The 10002-nt window shown below is 49.1% G+C and overlaps 1 protein-coding gene across 2 annotated transcripts in view; it reads left to right on the forward strand.

The window, feature by feature from the left end:
• AJUBA (ajuba LIM protein) overlaps window positions 1-9747 on the forward strand; it is a 12095-nt gene extending 2348 nt beyond the window's left edge. The window contains exons 2-8 of one of the 2 annotated variants that reach the window (XM_011930884.1): window positions 2168-2269; window positions 4546-4613; window positions 4735-4797; window positions 5849-5979; window positions 6063-6114; window positions 6808-6876; window positions 7358-9747. In XM_011930884.1, the coding sequence (XP_011786274.1) occupies window positions 2168-2269; window positions 4546-4613; window positions 4735-4797; window positions 5849-5979; window positions 6063-6114; window positions 6808-6876; window positions 7358-7483 (611 nt within the window). In that variant the 3' untranslated portion in view covers window positions 7484-9747. Of the gene's footprint in view, window positions 1-2167; window positions 2270-4420; window positions 4450-4545; window positions 4614-4734; window positions 4798-5848; window positions 5980-6062; window positions 6115-6807; window positions 6877-7357 lie in introns of those variants that run through there. The other variant, XM_011930885.1, reaches the window with a different exon arrangement.
• Window positions 9748-10002: the final 255 nt, after the last annotated feature.

Raw genomic sequence — 10002 nt, forward strand, 5'->3', positions numbered from 1 at the left:
GAGACTCCGTCTCAAAAAAAAAAAAAAAAAATCAGAGACCCAGTAGTACCAGCCTCTATTTTCCCCATCCTCCAGAAGTCAGGGCAAAAGCCATGACTACTGGGACACCATTACCTCTGGATGGATAACGACCCTGTGTTATTGCCAGAAATAACCTGGTTTTGAATTCTGGCTATAACCTCTCAGAATTCAGGCTAGAAGTAGCGCCTTACTTCCTGACACTGTTAAGGAAACCTGGTCGCTGTCTCCCTCCCCTACTCTGTTCAAGAAGTATTGATTGATTATATGTCCCAGCTATGAGGAACATTAGGGTCTTGAAAGATCTTTTAGTCAGAATTCACAGGCACTACTACACACCTAAAAAACTTCGAATATGATTGTGATTGGAAAGCAGTGGCAGCTTACCCCCTAAGGCCTGTGGGCCTCTTTCACTTTTCCAAGCATCTCTTCTCACCACTCATGCCCCACTCCTGGACCCCATGCTGTAGAACTCTATGGCTACAAAAGTGAATAGGCAGAGGAACGCAGCCAGGGAAGGATGGTTGGGTAGGAGGTTCAGAGGTAGCAGGGCGGCAGGCTACAAGGGCACTGCATAACTCAACCCCCAACCTCCACCCCCATTCTTTTCCCCACCTCCAAATCCACCAAGAGGAAAGCCCAGAGGAGATGATGCCAAACTGCTTTGATCAAGGAAGACTGAATGACAGGGCCCATTTAGCAGTTTCGTTTTGAGGCCCAGGAGAGGTGGCTAGTAAAGAAGTCTTTTTGGCTGAACCATCGAGCCAAAAGGAAGAAAGGAACTCAGAGAAACTGCAATAAAGTAGCAGGAAGAACATAGGTGTAGATATGCTGGGTTAGAGGAGGTAAGGCCAATGTGCCTGAGCAGTTTCATTTGCTCTTCCCATAACGTCCAAGGTTTCCTAAAGAACAGCTCTGACAGGACCCCCTGGCATGGCAATCTTGGGGCAGATCTTCACTTCCATGAGGAAGCCACATTTTGAATTCAGAGATGGGGGCCCCTTCTCCCTGGGAGTCAGATTGCCTCCTTTGACAACCCCTACATACCCCTTGTACCGCCAGCCCCAGCTTGACTGTACCCTCCTCCTGCCCCTAGTAGGGGCCCTCTTCCTTGGCTTCAGCCTTGCCCAGCTGCCAGAGGGTGGGAGCAGGACAGGTCTGGGCCCATCAGTTGCTGCAGCTGCTGCACAGGCTCCCAAGCCCCTGGGCAAAGACTGGGATGGGCCCCAACAGGCAGGGAGTGTGGCAGCCTGCCGAGGGGGAGAGGTGGGGCGGGCCCGTTGGGATCTGCTCCCCAAAGACAGGCCCTAGCCCTCACTCATGGGCCTGGAATTGGGGAGTGGAGGGAGGGAAGAACACACCCAGGAAAGGCGAGTCCCAGAGCCAGGTGTATATATCTTAGCAGGGGATTTTGGGGAATAGCAAGCAGTTCAGTTCTGTGTTCTTCCCAAGATAGAAGGTGACTAGGAGACATTAGGGGCTCTGCTGCTCTCCCTGCTTTCCTGTTCAACCCTGGTTCCTGGAACACACCCTACATTCTCAGCAGCCACCTCCCCACAGGAGTCATGCTCACATGGTCCCCTCTGCACAGAGCCCTCTGCTGAGCCAGATCCTTTTCTCCATCCTTGGAAGTCTGCAGCAGAGAGAAATCATTCTATAACTGAACAGCTCGTTTGACTGATGGGAAACTGAAGTCTCAGAGAGGGTTTCTGGGCCTAGCCTGCTTTCTCTAGAAAGTTTTTTTAAGTCTGCTGCTGAGCACCTGTGGCCCGGCATCTTTGACCATTCATCCTACATACTGCAACAGAGATCATACCTTGCCTGTATAATCTTTTCTCCCCAACAGAAACTAAGCATCTGAATGCTAGGGACCATGTCTCTGACTTTCTCCAGGTTTCCTCAGGTAGTGGTGCTGTGTTAAGCACAAAATAGATGCTCAGAAAATATCTGTTGAGCAATTAAACAAGAATGGATCTGCTCAACCAAGATCTTGCTACATGTCATTACTTCTTATCTTCTCTTCTCAGAAGGGAGCCCATCAAAGGGAGACTGTGACCCCTGGCACATCAGGAAAGGGCAGTCAGGAAAGCTTGGGAATTCCTGGTTTTGACCTGGGGGAGTAGAGTGTGACACTCTTTTCTCTTCTCAGGCACCTGTATCAAGTGCAACAAAGGCATCTATGGGCAGAGCAATGCTTGCCAGGCCCTGGACAGCCTCTACCACACCCAGTGCTTTGTCTGCTGCTCTTGTGGTGAGTGTAGCCCCAACACTCAAGCACTCCCCTCCCCTGCCCTCATACACACAAGTGCTATAGGGAACAGGAGGCGAGCTTTTGCCTCTTCATTTGCTCACAGCGCAGCTGTTGGATCCCCACCAAGTGTCTGGAGGTCCTCAGCTGCTCCACCTGTCTTGCTTCCTTGTCTGCCCTCTACTTGGCTCTGCCTCCCCCTGGTGGGTCTCCTTTCTGGAGTCCCTCCTTCCTTCCTCACCTCTGTTTCTCCCTCTCGTGCCTCCCTGCTTGCCCATCCTGGACTCGCCTGGCCCTCCAGCTTCTTGGTGGGGCTTGGTCTTGGGCAGCCAAGTTGCCTGGGGCGACAGTGAAAGATTGGAATGTGGGGAGGGTGGGGGCAGGCTGAGGGAGTGGGGAGCTGCTAGGGGCGGAGAGGGGGGTTTTCTCTTGGCTGGTCAGAGTTCAGCCACCTCACTAGAGTGCAGGCCACCGGGCCATGCCAAGCTGATGACATCACGCTCCAGGAATGCCTGCCACTGTTAGCTCAGGAGGCCCACTTGGAAAGGGGGGATGCTCCCAGCGGCCTTAACTGCCCCCCTCCCCTCCCTCATTACCCCCTCCTCACTGCTTACCCATTCTGATTCCTTTGCTAAACCTTTAATCTCCTATCTCTGCCTGTCTGACTTCAGCACTCAGCTTTTCTCACTCCCCCAGTTTCTGCCTCGTTCTCTTTAGGATCATCTGTTCTGTCTATCCTTCTGTTTACAGGGCCTCTTCTGGCTATATCTTTTTCCCTCTCTTTCCTCCCCTGTGTCTCATTATCTTCTAAGTCAGCTTTCCTAACCCACTGGACAGAGTTGGAAGTGGGGATTTTGAGGGGAAGAAGGCAAAGGTGGGAAAATTCCTCATGCTCCACCTGTTCTCACTCCTCCCCTATCCCTGATAATGTAGACACCTGGGAGCAGTTCCTGGGGGTTGGTCACATGGGGAATGGTCCTGCCTTGTCTGCTAGAAGAAGATCCTGGGTTGTCTCTTACCCTAGAGACTCTGGGTCCCTCTAAGCTTAGGGAAGCAGCCTTAACCAAACAGGAAAGGGGACCTGCTTTGCTTCCAAACAAAGCACTTTGTCCTCCTGCAGTAACTCCAGTCCTGACCTCCATAGAGTCTGTCCCTGGAAGGAGACAGATAGGCCTTTGAGAGCAGGATAGATATGCTTAGGCGAAGAGGCTTCTTAGGTTGAAGGGTCCCAGAGGGCAAGGCCTGTAACAATGTGATTCTCTCTATGTAAATCATACAGTACCTTATTAAGAGCTCATGTATTCCAGCATGTAGTTGGCTTTACTCTCCCAGGTGGCTTCCTATGCACTGGAGAGGAAGGCAGTTTTTTTTTTTTGTTTGTTTGTTTTTGTTTTTTTTTTTTGAGGCGGAGTCTCACTCCTTGCCGGGACTGGAGTGCAGTGGCCCGATCTCAGCTCACTGCAAGCTCCGCCTCCTGGGTTTACGCCATTCTCCTGCCTCAGCCTCCCGAGTAGCTGGGACTACAGGCGCCCGCCACCTCGCCCGGCTAGTTTTTGTATTTTTAGTAGAGACGGGGTTTCACCGTGTTAGCCAGGATGGTCTCGATCTCCTGACCTCGTGATCCGCCCGTCTCGGCCTCCCAAAGTGCTGGGATTACAGGCTTGAGCCACCGCGCCCAGCCGAGGAAGGCAGTTTGTTTAGGGGAGGGCCCTAGAAAACTGTTAAGGAGGCCGGGCGCGGTGGCTCAAGCCTGTAATCCCAGCACTTTGGGAGGCCGAGACGGGCGGATCACGAGGTCAGGAGATCGAGACCATCCTGGCTAAAATGGTGAAACCCCGTCTCTATAAAAAAATACAAAAAAACTAGCCGAGCGATGTGCCGGGCGCCTGTAGTCCCAGTTACTTGGGAGGCTGAGGCAGGAGAATGGCGTAAACCCGGGAGGCGGAGCTTGCAGTGAGATGAGATCCGGCCACTGCACTCCAGCCCGGGCGACAGAGCGAGACTCCGTCTCAAAAAAAAAAAAAAAGATCACTGTTAAGGAGGCAGGAGCTGGAGGAGCAGCAAGCAGAAGAGAGGGGAAGTTGGCTGGAATGAAGCCAAAGCAAATTGGAATTGCATCAGATGGAATTTTTGTGTGGGGAAGAAGGACAGACAGCAGTTAGGAGGAAAAGTACAAAGTCCAGGTTTAAATATATTATGCAGCACTGGGGAGCAGTGACCCCAGAAATCTTGCACCTGGGCTGTGGGATAGGTTCCAGCCCCTTTTCTGCTGTTTCTAGGGCGAACTTTGCGTTGCAAGGCTTTCTACAGTGTCAACGGCTCTGTGTACTGTGAGGAAGATTATCTGGTGAGTAAGGGTCACCTGGACCTGGAATTGGTTTCCATACTGACCCCCTTCTTGGTGGCCCATTGGAGTACCACCCATCATTCTGAGTTTGATAACAGCTTCCCTTTGTCTTTTACTTTAGTTTTCAGGGTTTCAGGAGGCAGCTGAGAAATGCTGTGTCTGTGGTCACTTGATTTTGGAGAAGGTAAGTAAAGTGCCTTCAGCTGAGAACTCTCACTGTGAGGCTGAGGAGCGGAATCAGGGACTAAATGGATACTGAGAGAAGGTTGGGGGAAGAAGCCTGTCACCAGATGAATCACTTTCATCCCATTCCTCCCCAGAGCAGCTGTTTACAGTGGCTTCCCTCTGCCTATGGTATCAAGTCTGGGCTCAAAAGCCTGTCAACCCAGGCTTCTGTGACTTGGCCCCTCCCTAATTCTGCAGGCACAGCCAGGCCTTCCAGCCTGAGCTAGGAGTGTGGGGTCCTGAGTCTTTTTGTTTATTTATTTATTTATTTATTTATTTGAGACAGAGTCTCGCTCTGACATAGTGGCATGATCTTGGCTCACTGCAACCTCTGCCTCCCAGGTTCAAGTGATTCTAGTGCCTCAGCCTCCCAAGTAGCTAGGACGACAGGTGTGCGCCACCATGCGTGGCTAATTTTTGTATGTTTAGTAGAGACGAGTTTTGCCATGTTGGCCAGGCTGGTCTCGAATTCCTGGCCTCAAGTGATCCTCCTGCCTAAGCCTCCCAAAGTGCTAGATTACACGCATGAGCCACCGTGCCCAGCCTGGGGTCCTGAGTCTTAATCCCCTTTCTGCTACTGGTTAGAATCACTTGGGACTCAGTTTTATTTTCTGTAAAAAGGAGAGATAGGATTAAATCAGTGATTATCAATCATGGTAGCCTAGCAGATCAGCTGGGAAGAACTAAAAAAAAAAAAAAGTTTGGATCCCATCACCAGAGATTGTGATAATAGGCCTGGAGGAGGGCCAAAGCATTGATGTTTTTTAAAAGCTCCCTAGCTGATCCTGATATGCAGCCAGAGTTAAACATTACTGGCCTGAATGCTCTTGTCAGGCATTTTTCAGGGTTTCTGCCTCCATTTAAAGACTTCTTCCTCCACATTACATAGCATTGTTCTAGGAGTATAGCAGCGGGTTGGATGAGGTTAATGGGAGTAATAAGGAGCATAATGGGCATCTGGAGAACTGAAACTGGAGGGAGACTGATTCTCTTGCTACCCCATGAGCCAGATCCTACAAGCAATGGGGAAGTCCTATCACCCAGGCTGTTTCCGATGCATTGTTTGCAACAAGTGCCTGGATGGCATCCCCTTCACAGTGGACTTCTCCAACCAAGTATACTGTGTCACCGACTACCACAAGTGAGTCCGCCCCTTGGGATGCAGTGTGGAACTGGGTCCAGGGATTCCCCAACCTCAGCTCATCTCTTTCCTCTGTCTTTCAGAAATTATGCTCCTAAGTGTGCAGCCTGTGGCCAACCCATCCTCCCCTCTGAGGTCAGTATGTCTGGGTTCTCCTTCAGGGCAGCCAGTGCCACTGCTTCTGGTGTAGGGTTAGGGACATGCTGCCTGGCCTCCTGCCGGAAGCGGTAGTGCCAAGGAATGTACTCTGTGAAGATTCCCGTGTGACTCTGCCTCTTGGGGTCACCACCCTGACCCTAACATCCGGGCCTGGACATGTCTGAAAGCCTAAATGGGCCCAGGCTCCATCTCTTCTATCCAAGTCCAGAGGAGACTTTCTTTGAGGTCAAGGTCACCAGACTGCAGATGTAGGGGCTGGAAAAAGGTGGGAAGAATCCTCAGCACTGGTAGGAATGGGTCAGAAATGATTTATGCTGTGTGTAGAGGATGTACCTACGGAGAGAAGCCAGATCTTATTGGATTCTCTTGTTCTCAGCCTAGCCTACTTTATTTATGCCTCCTGTCCCTTTCCTTCCCCCACAACTGGGAGACGCAGGTAAGGCCAGGGCTCTTGTACAGAGGGAGTGTGCTACATGGGTGCAGCCCAGTGAAGGAGATAAGGAGAGTTCTTGTCGGATTTGCAGAGGCATCTTAAAACTACAGGTGATTGCAGAGAGACACTGGGGCCATTTGTATGATCTTCCCATGGGGTGGGAAGGGTTATATATGAGGGCGGTGGAGGTGAAGCAACATGCTGCTCTCATCTCCATGGGGCTCTGCATGTTTCAGGGCTGTGAGGACATCGTGAGAGTGATATCCATGGACCGGGATTATCACTTTGAGTGCTACCACTGTGAGGTGAGTGTTGGGGTTCAGCGGTGCTGGAGAAGAAGTGGAAATGGGGAGAGGGTAGGAGTCAAGTCCTGCAACAACCAGACATCTATGGGAGAGGTGTAGGGCATGGGAAACCAGAAAGATACTGTGACCTATCTTCCGTCTTTTTTTTTGTCCCCTCCAGCCACTTTCTCTGGTCCAAGTTACTTAGTCCTTTCTGAATCTGACTCTCCCAGAGTCAGGACTTTCTAAGAGTAGGGAGTCTGGTCAAACTGCTGTAAAGACAGGCTTGTGTCATTATTTCTGCTGCAGCAGCGACACCTGGTGTCCAGCTGAGGTATTAATATTTTCTCAGATTGCTCTTCCGTCCCTTCCATCCTGCCCTTCCCACCCCATCCCTTTCTTCCAGTTATTAGGAGTCAGGTGTTGAGCAGGGCAGACTCCTAAGATGCCCTCAGTATCCAAGGTGCCTGGGCTGAGGTGAACTAGGTGCCTTCTTCCCTAGGACTGCCGGATGCAGCTGAGTGATGAGGAAGGCTGCTGCTGTTTCCCTCTGGATGGGCACTTGCTTTGCCATGGCTGCCACATGCAGCGGCTCAGTGCCCGACAAGCCCCTGCCAACTATATCTGAGCTGCAATCACTGCTGCTGCTGCTGTCACCACCACTGACAAACTGCTCTGGCCAGTGGGCCTCTCTGAGGCCAGCCAAGGCAAATAATGCACTCTACAGGCGTGGCAGAAGAGTCCTCTGGGGAGGACCCCAAGGACTGGAGACCCAAAGATCATGACATTCCAAATGGATTGTGGAAGAGAAACCTTATATTTACCAGGGTGGGGGTGACTGGCCTTTTTCCCACGTGTGCATCCTGAGCCTAGGCACACACAGGAGGGTTCCAGTACTTTCTGAACATCTGATTCTGTATCTTCAGTATATATATTTTGTTTGTTTTAGAGATGGGATCTCACCATGTTGCCCAGGCTAGTCTTGAACTCCTGGGCTCAAGTGATCCTCCCACCTTGGCCTCCCAAAGTGCTGGGATTACAGGCATAAGCCACTGTGTCTGGCCTAGTATATGATTGTGCATGAGTCACATAATGTTCTGGTCCCGGATTCCAAGAGTAGAGGACCTAGCTTTAAATCAACTAGTTTCAGCTAAACTAACTAGAACCAAATCAAAGTGTAATTCTCCCTCCAGCTCCCCCAAACCCCAGAGTTTTTGGGTTGTGGTTGATGCAGGATGGGATCCCCCTGAGAGGCAGCAAGTCCAGGGTGGTGAGTTCCTGCTAGGCAACCAAATTTAAGCTCCTCACTTTTTTGTGACACATGATGTCAGATATGGGGTCCCGCACCTGTATCTGGATGAAGAAGTAGAAACTCTGAACCTCATTAATGAGTTATTTATTGGCCTTCTTCTAAGGACTAGGAGAGCTCCTCATCTGTCTGCTGAGAATGGGGACCAGCTCTGAGTGGGGTTACTGCCTGTATTCCCTGTTTCTCAGGGACTCATGTGGGTCTGGGGAGGCTAGGTGGGTGCTTGTACGTGGTTGCTCTTCTCCTTGGCTATGGTAGGTAATAAGCAGGTCTGCGTGGGTGTGGAGCTTGGTGGGGGGATGTCTAGGAAGCTTCAGCTTAGCCACACTCCCAAGTTTAGGTGCACTGAGCCATACAGCCCAGCGTATGCATGTGTGGTTGTGTTCATGCGCGCGCGCGCACACACACACACACACACACACACACACACACACACTCTGTCTCTTACTCTCTTCTCAGGTCACTTGTACACTTGGTTTCCTAGTAGAATCTCACTTGCCACCTCTCAGAGGGGTCCTGGATTGCATCCATCACAGTCCCAAAACTACAGTTGGGGGGAACTGGGGGGAGCAAAACACTGATTTGGTACTAGTCAGTTTGCCTGAAACTAGTTCACCTAAAGCTAGATCTCTTAAAACCAATTTACTGAAAACTTATTTGCTTAAAGTTAATGACTTAATGACTAATTTGCCAAAAGCTCAATTCCTATTTTGGTGTGTTTATATCCATTTAGGTGTCCTATTCCTTTTTGTCTTGCTTTGGATATTTCAAGGATTTATATCTATTCATCCAAGAGTACTTCTGAGTTATTATCAGCAACATAAATTTATCAAATTTGCAGCACTTTGTAAATAATGAGATTGCTTCCTACCTTTATGGATGTCTTTTTTTATGTTATCTACCTTTCAAAAACTTTTTTAAAAAGTTTAAAGTTTCTAGCAATAAATACAATTGGTACAGGCATTTTGTGTATCATTTTTTTTGTTTCTTAATCCAGTATTCTTTTACAAATTAAATGCCTTGAAAAATGTAATGGAGTTCAATGTGATTTTGATGCTTTGGTCTAACTTCTACATTCCTACTGTTAAAAGGCCAGTATATCTTAAATAAATGAATAGGCATGAGGCATATTCAGTTGACTTACAATGAAAAGTTATACAGACAACAGTAATAACTAAGAGGGTGAATCTGCTAAACCCTTTTGAAATGCTGCAGATTTGATAAATATTTATTTTAGACTAATTGGTTTTAGGGGAATTGGTTTTAGGCAAATTAATCTAGTAATCTTTGATCTTTAGTCCTCATTTTCTATCACTCAGTGAGTTTCATACTGGAAATGATGACTCCTGACGACAGAAATTCCACATTTGGGGGCTATTCTAAGATGACTATGCCAGCCAACCTGGGAAATACATAGAGGAGATCTCTGAGTGAGAGGGAAAGAGTTCAGATTTATACAACTGAGTGCCAGAGGGGAAAATGCACCTTGTTGAAGTGAGAAACGTTCTGAAACTGAATTACTTCTTGTACAGCTGAGATCGCTTCTTCTGTACTATTGTTAAATAAGTGAATACAAAGGCCCTGTGATGGGAAATCCAGACAAGCTTGTGTAACTTTACATCCATCCCCTCAGGTTTTTTGTGTTTTTTTTTGTTTTTCTTTTTTATAGAATCTCGTTTTGTCACCCAGGCTGAAGTGCAGTAGTGCAGTGGTGTGATCTCAGCTCGCTGCAACCTCTGCCTCCTAGGTTCAAGTGATTCTCCTGCCTCAGCCTCCTGAGTAGCTGAGATTATAGGCAGGCGCCACCACACCCAGCCAATTTTTGTATTTTTAGTAGA

The sequence above is a fragment of the Colobus angolensis genome, unplaced genomic scaffold (assembly GCF_000951035.1).
Source record: "Colobus angolensis palliatus isolate OR3802 unplaced genomic scaffold, Cang.pa_1.0 Scaffold88, whole genome shotgun sequence".
NCBI classification, from domain to species: domain Eukaryota; kingdom Metazoa; phylum Chordata; class Mammalia; order Primates; family Cercopithecidae; genus Colobus; species Colobus angolensis.